Raw genomic sequence first — 20,307 nt, 5'->3', positions numbered from 1 at the left:
CAGCTAGAAATGACTTGAAATTAGGTGGAACAAAATAGTTCACCCTAGTTCAGGTTGGTTCTTAGCTGAGATTAAATTGAGTAGTCAAACTGTTTTGGTTCCGACGATCTGGTTTAGTATGCCTGAACGACCATCTAGGATGGTGTAGCAATCCTTGGTCACCATATGCAGTCTGTCCTTATAGCTTAATTAATCTACATACAACTGTTTAGTTATTTTATAACTTGATAAATTTATATAACCAAATAAATTTTCATTTTTGATATTTATTATATTCTAAACATATATTGCCAATTCCTTTATATAGAGACAATCCTTAAAATCTGATTATATTTATTTGCAGATCACCAATAAATTATGGGTCATGGAATGCAAACAAACTAGAAGCGATGAATTTATATAATTCATCTTAATAAGCCTGTTGAAAATAAACACCGGAAAAAGCAGGAAGTCTTCTCATCAAAAATTTTATTAATCCACAAAAGAAGTCATACAAGGAGGGGGATTTCCTGCCTTACCCCCAAAATCCTGTGATCCAAAGATGTCCTTCTCAACAAAAAGTGTGGGGCGATGTTTTTTTTTTGGTTGGGGGGGGATGGGCGGGGCTGGAGGGTTGTCCTCCTTGGATCTAACATATCTTAAGATAACAACTACAAGAAAACCAATATTATCCGATCCATGGTCTGCCGTACCGGTCGGTACAGGTCGGTACCGGCCGGTACATACCGGTACCGGATCCTACCGGTACGGTACAGCTACATATTTCGGTACCGAACCGTACCGACCGGTACCGGCGCGTACCGGTCCGGTACCGGCGCGTACCGGTCCGGTACCGGCGCGTACCGGTCCGGTACCGGCCCATACCGACAGATCCGTACTGGCTCCAAATTTTTTTTGGCTTTTAGCCCCATCGGTACAGTACCGATTCGGCTTGGTTTGGTTCGGTACTGTATCGGTACCGATGCCCACCGGTACGTCGGTACAATCGGTACCGCGTACCTTGATCCGATCCTTCGCTATATGGGCTTGATTCCAGCGGCTGATCCCTTACTTCCGAGCCTCAATCATGATCCCCACGTTTTCTCTTTCACCATCCTTCTATCTTCAAAAGCATATTTTTGCATGAAGAAATTATAGCTGATGCAACATCATGACTTCTAATACTAGATATGTTGAATATAGCTTGAAACCAATTGTATAAATCTGTTGTACTATGTCATGAAGAACATCAGGGTATAAACGATCTTGTGGTTAAAATACATAACAAATCATGATTTATGAGACAAATGGAACATGAGACTTATAAACATTCATATTCTGAGACATAATAGTTTCATTATAACACAATTTATATTTCCAGTCTCATATAAACCCATTTAAAGCAGTTCATGAGACATGTTACAGCCACAGCCAACAACATAATATTGTAGCAGCTTGCTCAAAGCCTCAAATGAAGAAATATAATGTCAGAACAGCAGCAACCCACCATCACCATAAATCCAGTGGGTCCACCACAAACGTAAATCAGCATCATAGTCCAATGACTTAGAACATCATTCCAAATAAATAAAAAACTTGGGCAGTAAGAGGTTCTCTCAATGAAGCATTTATTCCAAATAATCCATGCACCTGCAGTTTAAGCTAGACAATTAGACAGGTAAGAAGCTTTTTCAATAATAAAAAGGCCAGAACACAAATAAGCCTGTCAACTAAATCGTAAGAATATGATATTATAAGAAATACCAGAGGCAAGCCCAAGTCACTTGGAGCTAAAGCTAGCATCACAACTATTGTGGACAAATTATACATCTGTCATATAGTCAAAATAGTCTGCTCATCATAACACTAGAAAGCTGTAATAATTATATAATCTGAATATAAGAGGCTCCTTGACTGATAAGGACCTGCGCAGGACTGTACATACTGAACAACAAGACTGTAGGCACAAAATATAATTAACTTAAGAGACAAGCCAAGAGAACCCAAGGAATACGGCCACAAAACATTACCATATAAGCCCAATGGCCATCAAATACCATCATAACCAGCATATATCTAACATAAGCATATATAAAGTGACTAATTTTTATGAGTTCGGCTATATATATGAAATGTCTAAAACATCAAATGTTTGTCAAAATGATTGCCTACAAGAGCATCATAAAATCCAAAGTAAAATTTTAGAAATATTCTGGAGTTAACCCATACAAATGCATGTAAGTTTAAAAGAACATCCACATGTTCTTACAAAGCAACATTCTCTTGAGAGAATTTACTACAACCCAAGGTTCCTTGAATGGCGGGGTTACTAGCTAACAACCGTTTCGGCATATTATGGATATGTACCATACCGTTTTGGGGCATACCGACATAGGGAGAGCTGGAGAGGGATGGGAAGAGAGAGAAAGATAGAGAGAGGAAGAGAGAGGGAGAGGGAGGGGGAGAAAGAGAGGCCGAGTGAGAAGCCTCGACAACCCTCATTGATGGGTTGCCCTTGTTTCATTTTGAAATAGGGAATCCTTTTTTTTTTTTTAATTTCGAATTGAAATCAGCAAATGGTTCATTGACTCACTTTCCCTCTCTCTCCTTTCCTCCCTCTTAGCTCTCTCCCTCTTGCTCGCTCCCTCCCTCCCTCCTTTCCTCTCTTCCTCTCTCCTCCCTCTCCCTCTGTAGGAGCTCGAATGTGAGGTAAGGCTTAACCATTTGATAATATCAATTCGAAATAATTTCTTATTTCAAAATGAAACAGGGGTAACCCTATCGATGAGGGCTTCAAGTCCTCTCTCTCTCCCCCTCATCCCTCTCCCTCCTTTCCTCCTTCCCTTTCTTCCTCTCCCTCCCTCCCTCTCTCTCTCCTTCTCCATCCCCCTCCGTAGGAGTCGAACACATGGTAGGGCTTCTGTTTCGAGCCAATGGAATAAACCATGCCGGTTAACAATTGGTCCAGTTTGGTACACGCTCTGAATTAACTAGTTCGACACGGTTAAGCAGACCTTGCTTCAACACATACTATTTAAACATTACTATCATCAGAAAGTATGGAGCATGACTAGAAGGCCATCACATGGGACAATCAGTCATTGTAGTTGGAGGTCATGTACTACTAAATCCATGCCCTTCACTTGGCAAGGATCTGAAAATGAATGCCCTTGCACCTCCTCCCCATAATAGATGCATCTTTCTGTCAGACCCTTTTGGCATAACGCTTCACTATATTGTTAGCTTTGGTTTCTTGGATAGCTCCTGCAGCTTATACTATGGTAATCAACTCAGTAGTAATTAGTAAAGCATTAAAATGACAGCTCCTTCTCCTGTGGCATGCATGGATCTCACAATAGAAGTGAGAACAATGTTTTATCTGCCCCTTCAAGGTGGACTGGCATATCATCTGCCTCTGTATCATCTAAAACATTTATTTCCCTCTCAAGATCCAGTGCTTCATTAAAACGTTCTCCAAAGTCCTCATATATGGACTTTGTAAAAGATCCAGTGGCTTGGTTATCCCCATAGATGATCATATACACCTTATTCTGTTTGATTGGTTTGTGCATACATGGTTCAACATTTGAATTTCCCTGCATTTTGTTGTGGGACAAGTTTAAGCACACATTTACCTTGCAATATATATCTAGTGAAACAAATAGAATATTTGTTTCATATCACCTTCACATATTCGTCCTGAGTTGGTCCCTTACTTCCTCCAATGTGATAATGTTTAACTCCTCATTTCACCCGGCTCCTCAGCTCCATTTACCTTTTGGTTCTATCATATCAATTCATGATTGTTCTAATGTGGTGGATGATACTTTCTCATGTGAAGTCAGTCTTAAAATCTCAGTTTGCGATGCCTATGGCTGCATTAGTTGCTTGCTCCTTGAATGTTATGTCACATTGAATCCTGCCACGAACTCAATCCACTGGAAGTGGGATGATTAAGTTATACACTGTAGAAAATCAGAAGTATTCAAGTCTTAGGCATAAGAAAATTAGCAGAGTAATAGAGTATATTGTAGCAAAAATAGAAAAAAAGATATAGATTAAGAGAACAATAGATAGAGAGCAAGGGGGGGAGAGAGAAGGGAGCGAGGGCTGAACCTGGCAAAAACTTCTTCCACACAAAATAGCTCAGTTGTCTTCATAAATTAGTCACTTTACATGAGGCCCATGCTTATAGACTTTGTAACAGTTAAAAACCTTGCTTGCTATCCAAGAAAGGTCTCTTAGATTATTTGTTAGGACCCTAGGACTCTTTTCATGTAGGTTGACTGTATAAAAGACTCCTAATCATTATAAAATTTTGCTACATCCAACTTTTCAAATGAAAATAAAAAAATAGATCCTAACAAAACTAGGACTCTTGCACACCAATCTCACTCAAACGAGACTCTATAACTTTAGAAAAATGCCTGAGAAAAAAATTCTGAAAATACAATAAAATATTTTTGTCCATCACAAGGAGCTTATATTTTTTATTCTTAGATATTTTACATTTTATTGCTATACATATCTTCAAAATTATGCAACATAATAAATGTGATTCTTGATCCTTGCCATGCATGGTTTTGGCGTGCAGTGAGAAACATAAAGGAGATTGCTCTCGTCGCTGGTCAGAGGGTAGAGTTTTTACATTTCCCACCTCATGATTTTTTATGGAAATCTATTTCCATTTGCTATATGCTTTGCTCATCTCATGCAACATTGGTGGGGGGGGCAAGCTATTTATTTTCCATGAATAGGTTGATCCATGGGAGGAAGATCAATCTTTGCCAGATGATCCCACATCATCTGATCATGCTAGGCTCTTTAATTAGCCATTAGTCCAAGCATATGCTGCATTGAGACTACAGCAGTGCCTGCACCAAATGAGGATCTCAGTGAAGTTATCACCACACAACCATCTCTTGGTGATGATATCATGGTACCTTATCCCAAAAACAAAAAAATGATATCATGAGAACAAACCATGACTTGATTTAACAAGTCACTATTGATCGACCTTATACAAACAAGCCATCTATACTTGGGGACCATTTTGACCCTCGATCTCCTACATTTTTGTCTGCAACTAGACCATAACATATCATGATAACCTGAAGTAAATTTTGTGTATTGAAACCCAACCCAAAGTATGCTCACTTCGTTCAACATCTACCATTCCTACTGGGCCATAGGTACCAAAGTGCCTTGAAACACATGGGTTGGAAATTAGCCATGCCTGAGGAGATTATTGCTTAGCTACCAATAATACTTGGGTCTTGGTTCCTCATAATATCATACATGAATGTGGTTGGTTGCCATGGGGTTTTGAAAACCTGGATTCAGTTTGATGCTGCATTGGAATGTTTGGAGGCAAGACTTGTGGCCCAAAGATATAACAAAATGCGGTCGAGTGACCTTTGCTCAATGGTAATTCTGACTAGTATTTGGGCTGTCCTCACTATAGCAGTTGTCAAAGGATGGTCCGTCTGGCAGTTATATGTCAAGAATGCCTTTTTTACATGGGCATGTTGTAGATCCAGTATCTATGCATCAAACACGAGGCTTCTAGATCCAAACCTATCCACATGTGTGCCAACTTCAGTGAGCCTTATATGAGCTTAAACAGGTGCCTAGAGTTTGGTTTGACCAATTTAGCTCATTCGTTCTTGGGTATTGTCTTTATTGCAACATGGCAGACTCTTCTCAGTTTGTATCCAAACATCTTGGCCACAACATTATTATTCTATTGTTAAGCAATGAAATTATTATGTCCGGTTGTACTCCATCTCCTCTTAATGATCTAATTTGAACTTCGTGATAGATGTTTTCTATGAAGGACTTGGGCCATTGGACTTCTTTCTTGGGATAGAGTTCCACTACACTCTAGGTGGACTTTTTTTCTCCAAATTGACTATGTTTATGATATTCTGAGTTGTGTTTATATGCAATCTTGTGAGCGAGTTGCCACATTGATGGTGACAAAATCAATGAGGACCACAAGTAATGGGGCTCCAGATCTAGATGACACTCCGTATTGGAGTATGGTTGGTGCGCTCGGTCGTGATTTGCCCAGTTTTTTCTAATATTATGGCACTTCCAATTCATGCCCAATTCTGCAATTGGTTACTTCAAAACAGTCAAGCATATTCTTCGATACACCAATGGTACTCTCCGTCTTGTTCTATGAATTCTTGCTAAAATCAGCCTTTTCTCTTTACCTTTTCTGATGTTGATTGGATTGGGTGTTTGTCCACTCATCATTCTACTATGTGTTTCTTGCTTAAATGGCATCTCATGTGTGCCAAGAAACAGCCCACTATTGATTGGTCTAGCTGGAGGCAGAACATCACACAAAGGCTTCCACAATTACTGAACTCACTTGGATTTCTTGTACTTTGGCAACATTTGTATTTCTCAACTCAAGCCTTCTACAATATTTTGTGACAACTTGACAGTTTTGTAATGACAGTGGTTCCAATGTTCTATGCTCGACCAAAGGCATTGAAATATTAACTATTACATCTATGAGAAGTTGGCTCTTTGGTTGCTTATCACTTGTTTTGTCCCCTCTCAATGATGACTTGCAGATTTTTCCCAAACCTGTGCATCATAATATCTTGCATGGTTCATGCAAAAAACTAGACCTGCAGTTAGGCCATTAATGTAGTTTCAGGGGGAGTATAAAAAAGGAAAGGCAAAATTTGAAGATTCAGATTCACCAAAGAGCTGCATGAAAAGCTGAACTCAAGGAGTAAATCAAGTTCTAAACATGTTTTCTGTGATAAACCGTTGTCATAAATTTTGAGAGAGTTTGAATTTCAAATTTCAAATTAGAATGATAAAATATGAATTTCCTATTCTTCTTTTTGAATTCTTGTTCTTTCATTCAATTTGTTGTATACTTTACCAAAGTAGAAAAGGCATTCTTTTTTCTTCTTGTTACATACTTCACACGTTATGAGAGGAACTCATTATTTAATTTTCTTTAGGCAAGCCTTTGGCTAACTGTTCATGGTACTTTTAGCTGGTTCGAAGTCTAGTTTCTCATCCCATCCGCCCACCCCCCTGCCCAACCAACAAAAAAGAAAAAAGGTTAGTGTGGTCATCTAGTTTTTACCGCTATGCCTCAAACATCTCATTATGATGCTGTTCTTTATCTTTTCGGTTACTTCAACAACACTGTCACTCTGAGTTTATTCTTCAATTCCTTGCATATTTTGATACCAATGAATGAGCGATGCTACACTGGCTATTATGTATTCTTAGGTGATTCCCTCATCTCTTGAAGGGCCAACAAACATGCTATTGCATCTTGTTTAGGTGTTGAGGTGGAGTACTGTGCTATGACAGATATGGCCTTAGAGGTTGCTTTGCTACGACACTTATAGTCGGCAGGTGTCCATTGACATGTCATCCTCTACATTGTGTTAACCACAGTGCTGCTTATATTGCTAGTTCAAAAGCATAACAAGCACATTGAGATTGATCGTTGCTTTTACTTTCTCAGATGTTCCCACTACCATACATCTCTTCTATGTAATAGATTGTTGATTTATTCAAAAAGACATAAATACTTCATGGACTTTCTTTCCTTTTTATCAAACACTTGTTGTATGATCCAATGTGAGTTCTAGAGGGGGTATTAGGTTGTTAGCGTGGATATATTTAGATGTTTATCCTTCTATTTTCTTACTTCATAGGCTATTGCCCTAGTGTTTTGTTGCACATTTCACCGCACTTTAGCAGTTTAGCTTGTCTTATCTAAGCCTAACATGAATATGATATAAGTTAATACTTAAAATATGTTCTGTGATTTTAAGGTTGTGCCTGAAAATATCTAAGTTTCAGTGAGCAGATTGTAACAGATTGCGCTGATGTGTTTGTAAAGGGGAGAAATTGTGAACAAGGTCTGTCAAATAAAAACAGAATTTGGAAAGAATATTTAAAATTTTTCTGAAATAATTGTTGCTACATTACTGTTTTCTTTGTTATTATCTAAATTTTGTTAACAAGAATGCATAATAGGTTTGACCCTTGAATTGTTTAATCGAATCTTCTTGGTTGACTATTGATACTCCCTGCACATGCAATATTTTAAGTTGGCCCATAACAAGCTTGCTGTGCCCCTGTTATGTACATCTGGGGTATCTTTATGCATGAGGTTCCTAACACGTGTTTCAATTGCTGTTATATCAACTTGTCGAGACTTTATCAGTTTGTCCTTTTGCAGGTACATGCTTATTTCAAGACCTCAGGAAGCACCATCTCTGCTGTATACTTTGGTAATGATCTTTCTAGGTTTCATTTACTTTAGCAATTTTTAATATGACTGCTTATGGTGCCACCTGATTTTTGTTTTTCTGTGTAATATGTTGATATGGTATTTAATATTTCAGCAAATAATCTAATGATAGGGCAGACATTTGTCTTTGTGCTATCCTACCTGATGGATTTTAATCCAGAGCACTAATTTACCGCTGGTGGCTGCACCGCGGGTGCTGTTGCATGTTCCCTATGTGAATCATGCATTCTACTGCATCGAATAATTAAAATTTTTGTACTCTTGAAATAATTAAGAATAATTACCTGGTCTGTAATATTGTAGAGTGAAAGATTCTGCTGTTAAGTTTTGGATATTATGCAGAATTGCAGACAAGAGAGCTGGTTAAGCACTGCAAAATACTTCGTAGATGATGTGCCTCTTCTTTTACAGTCAGAGGATCTTAAAACTGTTCCTCAGGTTCTTTCTCTTTTATTTCAACATCTACCTGCAAATGCTGGAGATTTCGTTGCATGGATTGCTGAAGTTCGGAGACGAGAGGAAGATGGATCAAGCTTGAGTGTAGAGGAGAAAGGCAGGCTTGCTATTAAGGTCTTGAATTGTTCAATTCCTACATTTTCCTACTCATTAATTTTGTTTTTCCTGAAAGTTCATCAAGATCATTGTATTTCAGGAAAGGGTACTGCAAGAAGTTCGTGAGACCAAACTTTTTAAATTTGTGACAGAGTGGTCATTTTCTGTGGGCTCATGTTGCAGAAATGAACCATCTGTGTGTGACAAAGATTCCTTACCTGAGATTGCTGCAAGTGTCTGTTGTCAGGGGGCAGAGTTATCAAACAGCAGAGATGGAGCAAACCAAGAGTTATGCTGTAGAGGAACAAGTATTGAATCCTTGAGGGCAAAGGAAGACCTGCCTATGACTCTTGTCTCAGGCAAAGTGGTATCAGGTGGCAGAGAGCAACTACTAGATGTGCTGGTTCCAATATCACTGGCAAATTCAAGTTCTTCCGGCTCTGGTCTGCACAACTCAACTGAAATTCATCCAACAACCAATGATCTTTTAACGGTGCTGTTACTGGCCTTGCCTTATCATACATGGCTGGGTATTAAAGATGAGAGACTGCTGGCCAAAATTCAAGATATTTTTTCAACTGAGAATCTTCCAGATATTCTTCAAGAAGAGGTTGGTCATTCTGCTCTGCCTTCTCCACCCAAGCACATGCACCCACACAGACACAACACATGAGCGAATCTTTTCACTAGTTCAACCCAAAAGGCTGGCAGTTACAGTCCTCCAGTTCCTTACATATCAACTTTACACAAGATGGTTCCATTTTTTCTTGCATTATATGGAGCCATTCTCGTATTCATTAGAACTTCTTGGCTTTATATGTTTTCTTCCCCTCTGTTAGGAGACTTTATATACTGCTATTTAGATTCTTAAAAATTGTGTTTTTCACTAATTGATCAGATATAGGCTGCAAGTGAACCATGCTGTCAATGAATTGCTCGGTGCTGGCCTAATAACAAGCTTGATCAAGCTCATTTGTTTAGGAGATAACCCAATCTCAAATAGCATTTGATGCTTGTCTCATAAATGAGCTGAGCCTGAACACTCTGGGCTTGCAAAAATAAATAGAAACTCAGGTGAAGTTCGATAACAAGCTTGTCAAGTTAACAAATATTACAAGCATGACAGCTGTTGTCACCTGGGCTCATGCTTGGATACTCCTGTCATATAACTTTGCAAGCCTGAGCAGCCTTGGTACTTGGTTCAACTTGTTGCACTCCTAATCACATAGGAAATATCATATTTTGCTTCATTGCATTTAAAGCATTTACTGGATAAGGTTTGCTGCATTGCATATTTTATGTTTGTCAACTATTGGCAACTTCTATTAGTTCAGTTTCTAAAGATTTATATTTTTACAAGCTAGCTAATTGGGATCTAAAGGCAATAATTTGAACTAAGCAAGGGGAAAAAAAACTTTGCCATATATAAAGGTATTATAACTGGTTGATGAATTCACTCAATCTATGGTTTGTATCATAGATTATTGTGCAAAAAATACAGATTTATATGGATATGAAAAATCCAATGGTTTTAGTGAGAAACCCATGATTTATAGGAGCTTCCAGAAATTCTTGAGTCTTTTTGATGGCAGACAACTGCAAAGGAAGAGGAGAAGGAGGAAGAATAAGGAAGGGAGAAGGAAGAAGAGGTTATAGAGACGCAGGAAGAAGAAGAGAAGAGGAGGAAGAAGAAGAACAAGAGGGAGGCTAGGGTTTTTTTCATTCAATCATCAAATTCTCATACATGAGAGGGATGGTCTTTATATAGACCTTACATCTTGACCAAATCAAGTAATCAATTGACCAAATCAATCAATTGACACTGACTAAATTTGGACCCTTACATCAATTAATCCCTTACCAAAATTGGTCCACTAAATTGAACCAATTACATAAACCTAATTGACTAGTCTAATAGCAAAACAACTAACCAAATTGACTTGACTAAGATAAAAAGCAAATAATGTAATAAAAGAAAATAACTCAGACTTAAATAGACCCAATCCGGGTCTAACTCAATCCAAGGGCTCAGGATCATCTGAATGAAGGGCTCTGATGTTCCCATCAACTCCTCTCGGATAGAAAAAACTCGACCCCATCGAATACAGGTCTGGCCGGCTGTCGTACTGTTCCAGGAGATCGGGGTCAAGGCGCTGCAATTGTGCTCTGAAAATCCACGTCACGTAAGACCTTGGTCGACCTTTCCACCGAACAAGATAACATTGGTAACCACCATTCCTGGTTGACATAACCTGCTCATCCAATATATGTTCTATTTGTTCTCTGTGTGCATGAAATTTGGGAGGTGGTGGCTCAACAGCAGGTAATAGGTCAGGGTGTTCAACGTGGGCAGGTATATCAATAAAGGGGTCAGAAGGCATAAATGTTGTCTTTTTGTATAAGACTAAATCTTCAATATTAAATGTCGCACTAATCCCATAGTCATCAGAAAGATCCACAACATATGTATTTGAACTGATTTTCTCTAAGACTTTGAACGGTTCCGCACTACAAGCTTGCAATACGTTCTTGAAGAAAGTCGTTCAAGCCTAATTCTTATCATGACATAACCTCTTTCACTTAACTCTTTATAACATCTGTGTAAATCAGCAAGAAATTTATATTTTAAGTTATTAAAGTAAATGCAATTGTTGATTTCTTGATGCAATGAATGTGGATGTGATGCAAATGATTGTGTAGACTCAAAGACTATACTGATGAGACATGGAAAATAGGTCTATGAGTTGTCTAGGTTTGCAATCATGCACCACTTCGAAAAGAGTCATGCTTATGGACTTGTTAACCGAACTATTATATACAAACTCAATTGTCGGTAACATTAAATCCCAGGTCCTAACATATGCATTTGGGTTGAGCCTATGTTGTGGAAGGTTGGGTAGAGATGCTCCATAAACTAGATCAATTGCGTGTTGGATATCACGCATCGGAGAAAGTGCATCCGAAAGATCATCAGGGACTACAGAATGAAAATCCTCTAGAAGGAGAACTACTACAAGGGAATGTTCAAGGTTGGACTCCGCATTGGTATCTTTAGCCACAAGTGCCAACTCAGGTGACTGGCTCTCAATATCTTGCACTACTTCCACAATAGTGATGTGAAGTGGCTTGGTTGTACTTAAATCAATAGTCTTCCTTTGGAAATCATTTTGGACAATGTCTAATCTTGTGGGTTCATCTTCAAAGTCTTCTACATAGTCTTCTATATTTGCTTCATAGACTTTTTCGACATATTCAATCTTTTGGATCCCAGCTTCTAGTTCAGTAATCAGGTAAGTCTTGGTAGGGCATTGGGACGCGATGTGGCCGGACTTTTGGCACCAGAAGCATTGGGTTTGGCTTCGAGAAGGAGGGTTGGAACCTAATATTCCTTTTTCCTTATCAGTTGAAGGGTTCGGGACAGGCATCGGGGAGGTCCTAGTCGGTGCTTGGGTTAGGCCGGCCTGATTAGGAGTATTGAAAAGTGGTCTAGGTTGTAGAAGATAATTTTGGTTAGGTTGGGCTCCTGGTGCTAGTGCTCGAGGGTTGATTGGCCTCACCACAGGTAGTCTTAAGAAACTATCTACATCTTGAGCCAACTGGTATGCTTGGTTAAGAGTGGTAATCTCTCGAAGGAGTAGTTCTTTCTGGATCACCTCGCGGAGTCCTGTCCGAAACCTAGAGAGGGTAAGAGTCTCCTCTTCTATTACACCGCACTTCATATGAAACTTCTGAAATCGTGCGATGTAATCAGCAATCGTCGATGTCCCTTGAGTTAGCTTCTACCACCTATCCATAAGGCGTTATCGGTACGAAAATGGCAGATACTTCTTATTTAGCTTTTCTTTCATATCCTCCCATGTAGTTATACGAGGAATCCTTTGGTCTCACGCATATGTTCAACATTATGCCAGTACTAGTGAGCTTGCCCAGTCATTTCATTCCACTCAAGGTAATTGTTCATGGCGGCTCTCCAATCGAGATACACGCTTGGCTCGAGTTGACCAGCAAAGGTAAGGGCCTCTACTCTTACGGTACGCAGCAGCCTCTCATCTAGATCGCGCTGGTGATCGGAAGGTGGTTGGTTCCTAGGGAGATGGGGAAGGGCTACATGTGGTGCAACCAAACCAAATTTCGGTTGTACTGCAACGGGTGTCGGCGGTTTAGGGGTCCTAGAATTCTGCACGAACTCACAGACCTCTTGCATGATTTTTTCCTTGTGAGCTCGTATAGCATCGAATTGGTCCAGGAGGAATTTCAGGACTTCGGAATCCATGGTAGCTAAGGGGACTTTAGGTTGGTCGGTTTGGTACTCCCTATCACTATGGGTTGACATGCAATGTTAACACTATATATGATGATGTAAAATGCAATGTCACTAATGAAACCCTAATAAATATGATGCAGGACCAAATTTGATGCAGGACAACCTACTAATGCAATCTATTATGATTTCAGAGATCAGCAAGTTTTCACAAGATTAACTTAAAGTTTAAATATTGCTGATTTTTACTTCGGTTATGCGGAATTAAGGATTAAGATTATTCAATTTAAGAAATTAGATTGCAATCAAGTATTATGGTTGTTCTGATCCTAAAGTAATATGATCGAATAATGTTGAGAAACGTCCTGTTATTAAGGTGTGCTAATTTAATATCAAGATTTAATGGATAATAGGACCGGTTCGAAAGTGAAAGGTTCAATGTTCTGAATTTTGACAACAATATAAGTTTTCAAAATGTGGCTACATGCAAGAGAACTAGAACATAATTAAATGAACAAACCCAAGAAAAGTGGAAACCTATCACCTATCGGGAAGCAGACGACCAGAATGTATGCTCGTGGGCTGGGGCGACGATCGGTGTGCGAATGTGGGCGCGACCTGTAGACTGGGCGCGGGAAAGGGGTGCGGTCTCTTGGCTGGGCGCAGAAGTGGAGCGCTGATGTCGGCTGAGTGGGTTGTGGTGTTGGGCCCGAAAAGGCTAAGCGGAGTGGGCGTCTGGGTGAGGGTATGCCTCGGTTGAGGGGTGGAGGCTGTGGAGGAGGTCAGTGACGGATTGGAGGGGGAAGCTCAGGCGAAGAGAGGCGCATGCGGTGGAGAGAGGCAGAGGGGCGCGGTGGCGGCACGGTGCGGCGGCGGTGCAGCGCAAAGGTGGAGCGGCGCTGCGGTCGGCCGCGGAGAAGGAGGCGCACGGGGCTCGGCAGCGGTGGGGAAGGCTGGCCGGCGCGGCGACGCTGCTCGTCGGGGAGGGCGACGACGGCTCGGTCACCGGAGGTCTAGCGGCGACGGCTCAAAGGAGGAGGTGCTTGGAAGAGGCGGTGGAGCCGGAGGGGGCGCTCGGAGGTGGCGGCGCTCGGAGACGGGCAACGGCGGTTGGACTCAGGCAGCGGGGAGGCACTGTGGACAAAACGGCAGCACCTCGGCGGCTTAGCGAAGACGGCGTCGGCAAGCAGACGATCGGGGAAGAAGAAGAGGTAAGGGTTTTTTTTTCTTTTTTTTCTCCTTTTTTTTTACTCAGACCCGTTAGGATTCGGGTTATCGGGTTTGACTCGACTCGATACCTGTACGGCCCGCACGTGCAACTCACGTGCACTGTTTTTTTTTTTGGGCAGATCCGGGCTACCGAATTGTGGGTTAACGGGTTTAGGCCTTGCCCGTTAATCCTTTCTTCAACCTCCCGATGGTTTCTGGAGGAGGGCTTCCGATCCTTGCGGCTGCTGCTTCAGGGGGGGTGGAGGGCTGCAGCGGCTGTACTGGCGACGGGAGACTCCGGCAGACGGTGGCGTCCGGTGGCGAGCCTACAGCAAGGCGGTCACGGCTCCGGCAGGCGGCTTCTGATAGTGAAGGCGGAGGCAGGGTGGTGTCGGTTGCGGCTTGTGAGGCCCGAGGATAGGGGGTTTGGATTTTGTGGTAAGGTCGGGTGGTATGCAGAGGGAAAGACGAGGAGATGAGGGATAGCGAGTTGGGGCTCGTCGGCCTGTGGTGGGGAGATGTGGAGGCCAAAGGGGTTTTGGGTGTTGGGGATGGATGAAGGAGGATGGAAGGTGGCGGATGGGGTAAGACTCGGCCGAGAGGAGGGATTTTGGTGGAAGCCGAGAGAGAGAACAGAAAGAGGAGAATAAAAACTGGATCGTGGCTTTGGTAGCAGGGGCAAAGCCGGCCTGCTCTGATACCAAGCTGATGGCGGACAACTGCAAGAGAAGAGGAGGAAGAACAAGGGAGGGAGAAGGAAGAAGAGGTTATAGAGACGCAGAAAAATTGAAGAGAAGAGGAGGAAGAAGAAGAACAAGAGGGAGGCTAGGATTTTTTCATTCAATCATCAAATCCTCATACATGAGAGGGATGGTTTTTATATAGACCTTACATCTTGACCAAATGAAGTAATCAATTGACCAAATCAATCAATTGACACTGACTAAATTTGGACCCTTATATCAATTAATCCCTTACCAAAATTGGTCCACTAAATTGACCCAATTACATAAACCCAATTGACTAGTATAATAACAAAACAACTGACCAAATTGACTTGACTAAGATAAAAAGTAAATAATGTAATAAAAGAAAATGACTCGGACTCAAATGGACCCAATCCGGTTCTGACTTAATCCGAGGGCTTAGGATCATCAGAATGAAGGGCTCTGATGTCTCCATCACTTTTCTATTAGTGCTATGCAGAAAGAAGCTCTGCAAAAAGAATAAAAGTGACTGCTTTGTTTCTGTATGTAGTGATGTGCAAGTGTATATACTTCATATATGGAGCCAGGATTTTTCTCATACTGGACTGAAAATGCGGTTGTATGCCTAGATAAGCTGGGTCATTAGATGGGTATGGACAGATCAGAGCAGATGCGAGGAAATCAGGTGCTGATGTTAAAGTTTCGAAGTTACATCTGTTTGCATGCTTGTGTATGATTACCATAACCATGAAGTCTTGTCTCAATATATCTTCACATACTTGTGGGCTTGGTATTTGCAAATTACAATTTGCTTGATTTGTTGGTTGGAATTTGGTTACTCAAATTCTCATTCCATTGACAACTTTTGAGTCTCCCTCAAATGGAGTAGAAGCGCCCTACTCAGAGGAAAACAAATTTGGAAGACAGTAAGGTTCTGATTTGGTCTAATGGTTGATTATTAGTTTGAGAAGTACAATCAGATATAAATTACAATGAATTTATAAAGAGTAAACTTCTTTTAGAACTTTCAAGTGGCAATTGCTCCACCTGGCTCAACCACATCCTCAAGAGTTTTTTTTTTCTCATCTTTTGAGAAGTCATAGTGCCTTGATCTTTTATAAAGGAATACCCTTCAATTAAGGAGTAATTTGCTCCTTAGAACTATTGCTATTTGGTCAAATGGTAATCAATGTTAGCTACATGAATTTAAATCCAAGTCCGTCCATGGAGTCTGTTACAGTTTGCACATGCTGCAGAAGCCGTGAATGTAAGCTCATAATTGCTAGGAAAGGTGACCGTCTATATGCCTTGAATTCATTGCTTTCATGGGGATGTCTACTGGTTCTTTATTGCTTGCTTAACTCTGACAGATCTCAAACACATTTTCTAAAGACTAGTTCATAAACTATACCACAAATGGCAAGATGAAGCATTGTTGCTTTGTAAAACACATTGTTCACCTGTTCTTTCTCATCTTTTGCTCTCCTTTTAGAGTACAAATTTTAACTGTCTCCTGCATGACACATGGCAGGTTCTACACTTGCGACGGCAGCTTCAATTCCTCAGGAGATGTAAAGATAAAGAGGCTGATGATTATCTTGTTCTTGCTTCACTCACCTGATATCATCATTTGGGACCTTCAATGACCGTTGAGGGGGTATTATTTTCTTAAAATTTGTTTGGTAAAGAACTTGAATTCCTTGAAGTGTAAAATGTTCTAACTAACAAACCAGGCTTACTGATTTGGATGTGAATGTTTATCTTGTACTTGCTATTAGATGGAACTCTAATTGTATCTTACTTATCATACAATTTGTGCGGATTAAAAATATCAATATTGATGAAGAAAGAGGCAGGAGCTGCATGTCTTAAGAATTTGATCTTGTAGATTTATGAGTTACATCTACCTCGTTATATTGCTGTGATGACCTATCATAGGGTAGCCAAGGTTGGACTGCCAGCGACAACCACTTAAAGCAAAGAGTACAATTTATTTATACAACATAGTGGTAGCTTGTGAGTGAGAATGTCATGCTACAAAAATAGTATATAAATATTATATGAGGTGTATCAGCATATAAAATACCAAGCATTGCTGATGCGAGCTTACTGTATTGGTAAATTTTTTTTGATGCCTCCCCTCCGCTCCTCTCCACTACCCTGCTCTCCCTTTCACTTCCACGAGGAGCCCCTTTTCAACCCCAATCGGCGGCGGGCCTGCTGGCCTTGGACATTCCAACCACTAGTCCTCCTTCATTAACTTTTGTGGCGCTCGGAGATGTAAGCCCTATCGTCAACAGAAGCAAAAGAGTACCTGAGCATAGGACTTTTAGCCTCCCTCACGATTTAACTACTAGACTATCATTGGATAATCTCTAACTCCAAATTTTTGGAACCTATGGGTTATAGGCCCGCCATGCTATGCCATTTTCAATCTCTAAATTTATTATGTTGGTGTGTATGTGTGGGCTCTTACTAAGCTGATTGCTCAAACCAATCCTTTATTTTTTCTTTCAGAGTTATAGGATACTTAGCTATTGGCTACAGATTTGGGATCTTGATAAGAGAATGAATAGTTAGAATATCATTGATGTCAGTCAAATAATTTAAATTTGTAATTGAACAGCTTTTATTGCTTGTGAATGATGGATTATTTTATATTGTTATCAAATGAATGTTTATATCGTCCAATAGCATTGAGATTGTGATGAATTGACAGACCTTGTGTATTCTCTCGGGCTTTGCGGTGGTGTCACATGATTGACCCAGATGATGGGTTTGAGACATGACACCTTCATGCTCCGTTCTTTCCGGTTAGACATTAGTGGCATGTCTGTGAACTGCATGAACCTACCAGGAACATGCATGCTTTTTTCTATCCTAGCGAAGGATTCAATAGCCACAGTTAGCATGTATTAGGTATATAATTCTCTACTTGTAAATATAGTACTTGCTAATATTTATATTTACAAAGTTTAACATTCCCAAATGATCTTCAATTACCTAGCTTATTTATAAAATTGCATCAAGTATATTAGTTCTACCTTAAAAATAAAAAAGTTCCCTTAGGATCTAAGTAAAAATTGGCAACACTTAGTAGAAAGGAATAGTAAGTATCTTGAACTATGGTGATAACTTCCAAATTTGAGTGCAAAAGTAAGAGGCAGTCTTTCATTTCTTCAAAAACCATAATTCTATTATCCTCAAAAGATCAACTCAAAGGCTTGTTATAAAAATCGAAACCACTTTCTGGCGCGCTTTCACATAATATTTACTAATAACTTATGATAAATTTTGATGTATGACATTTCATGATATATGCTAAATATTTATTACATACAATTGTAGAACCTATGTTGCACCAAAATTCTATGAGAAACATGGGTTTTTTAGGTAAGATAGCACAAACATCTAATATTATATGACCAGTCTCAAAATGGATATTAGCATCTGGTACTTAAAAGTCCGAGCAATACCATCTTGATAAGAGGCATCGTAGGTTTGGTAAACTTTTCAAGGTATGAGGAAATCGATGCCCACGAGTTCGCTAAAGCACACTTCCTATCACGTGAGACTGATCTTCGATCAAACCTGAGATAAGTTCGGGCTATAAGGCATCGCCATGGCATGGATTGTTCGGGTGTTTGTCCAACTTTTGGCTCCATTTGCTCTATATTAGCTATAGAAATATGGAGATCCTTCCATCCACATACAACCTTCCAGCCTAAAACTTTTTTATACATTACATGATAGGATCTTTCTTTTTAGTCATTTGACTTGTAGTCAAATTCTCTGAATCAATAACTTAAAGGCCTATTCTGGAAGATCTTATAGGCAGTAGCCAGGGCATTTTGGACATTGTTGTCATCCTTCGTGACTGCAGAAAGTCGGTGGTTGGATACATTAAGCAAACCTTCAAACCTAATGGTTTCTAACTTCATCCTAGGACTCCTTCTAGTCTGACTTTTTTAATGTTAGGTGGTAGCATGTCAGGCTCAGCTAAAGCCGCTCACACAAAGCAACTTCATCTGCAACCGCCAAAGCAAGAGGGTAGGGGTACATTCAAAATTCTGCTACTCAAATGGATTCTTTAATGCTCCCGATCTGTGTTCTTTAACCGACCAATCTATAGCTGTCGAAACAAGCAAGATTGGGATGGTTTGTCAATAACAAACCCTGTGACCTTTTTCTTCGTTCCTCAAATCTTCTTTAGTTCCATCCAAGCTAAGTTGTCTGAATCTTCATGGAAGAAGAAACGGTTCACTAGCCGCTGCATCCAGGGGTCCAACAAAATCATTAAACCTAGCAGCTACTCACTCTTTGATCAGTAATTCACCGACTACTAGATCGGTAAAGAATCTCTCAAAATACACTTTTTAATCAGTGATTCATGAGCTACTACATTTAGGGATCCCACCTTACTCTCAAACTTGGTGGCTCGGTCGATTGGCACTCCTATAGGCTCTTCTTGCATACAAATTTTGGGGGCATCAGGTCCTCCATCCACCAAGAATATTTTTTTCTCTTATGCGTAAGTATAAAACTGAAGATTGTGAGGTGTTTCTACCATATAATAAAAAACTAGAACTAAATCTTGGAAAGATCGACTCCAATAGATGCTCATCATAAGCTTTCATTTTTCCCCCTACTCCTATTGATCAGAAGTATCCAACAGCGCCACACTAGTATAAAGAGTTAAGCTACTAATTTCTCCATATAAGTCAAGAGATGAAAACAACGAAGCCAAGCACGATCGAAATAGGAGGATTAGCAAGGAGTGAGGAACGAAGAAACTTATTACTTAGTGATTTATGGATTTTTCATAGTCAAACTATTAACATAGATTTTTGTTGGAATTAGACAAGGAACCTTGCCTTTCATTGGGCTCTTATCGTTGCACTCATCGGAGAATATGGGTGCCTCTTGGCTTCTCATAGATCATCTCAAAACTTTTTTCCTTCATTCATTTTGTCTCTCTACCGACATCATAGTAAATACCAATTTCTTTTTTTTAGGTTTCCAAAGGTGCCATTAGAATCATGTGATCTAGCCTGCCAATGGCTAAATCCCCATTGCCTGAAGTCTGTCTACTACCTGGAGGACAATTTGTCGAATTGTAAAAACAATGGATGAATGGATGGTTACTCGCCTTCTTTTCATTTTCTTTTTTTTTAGTGCCCAAGAGGAGAGCACTATGTGCTTTACAAGGGGTCTTTCGGCAACAAATCTTCTCCAACTTGGGTGTAAATACCAAACTTTAAAAACAATGGTCAATGCCTCTACAGGTCCACACTCTC

The 20,307-nt window shown here is 40.2% G+C and overlaps 1 protein-coding gene and 1 pseudogene across 7 annotated transcripts in view; one reads left to right on the top strand and one right to left on the bottom strand.

The window, feature by feature from the left end:
• Window positions 1-16,885, top strand: part of LOC103723014 (glutathione gamma-glutamylcysteinyltransferase 1-like) — a 30,891-nt gene extending 14,006 nt beyond the window's left edge. For 5 of the 7 annotated variants that reach the window (XM_008813797.6, XM_088713792.2, XM_088713793.2 and 2 more), the window contains 4 exons: window positions 8,210-8,261; window positions 8,624-8,851; window positions 8,934-9,443; window positions 16,542-16,885. In XM_008813797.6, the coding sequence (XP_008812019.2) occupies window positions 8,210-8,261; window positions 8,624-8,851; window positions 8,934-9,443; window positions 16,542-16,631 (880 nt within the window). In that variant the 3' untranslated portion in view covers window positions 16,632-16,885. Of the gene's footprint in view, window positions 1-8,209; window positions 8,262-8,623; window positions 8,852-8,933; window positions 9,444-15,560; window positions 15,690-16,541 lie in introns of those variants that run through there. The other 2 variants (XM_026799938.4, XM_089928067.1) reach the window with 2 other exon arrangements.
• Window positions 16,886-19,136: 2,251 nt separating this feature from the next.
• On the bottom strand, window positions 19,137-19,754 carry LOC148699595 (uncharacterized; annotated as a pseudogene).
• Between the last annotated feature and the right edge of the window lie 553 nt (window positions 19,755-20,307).

This window comes from Phoenix dactylifera, chromosome 17 (assembly GCF_051530095.1).
Source record: "Phoenix dactylifera cultivar Ajwa chromosome 17, Ajwa_hap1_PhDact_Kaust_v1.1, whole genome shotgun sequence".
Lineage (NCBI taxonomy): Eukaryota > Viridiplantae > Streptophyta > Magnoliopsida > Arecales > Arecaceae > Phoenix > Phoenix dactylifera.
Note: the sequence above shows the minus strand (reverse complement) of the source record. Positions and strands in the feature narration are given on the sequence as shown.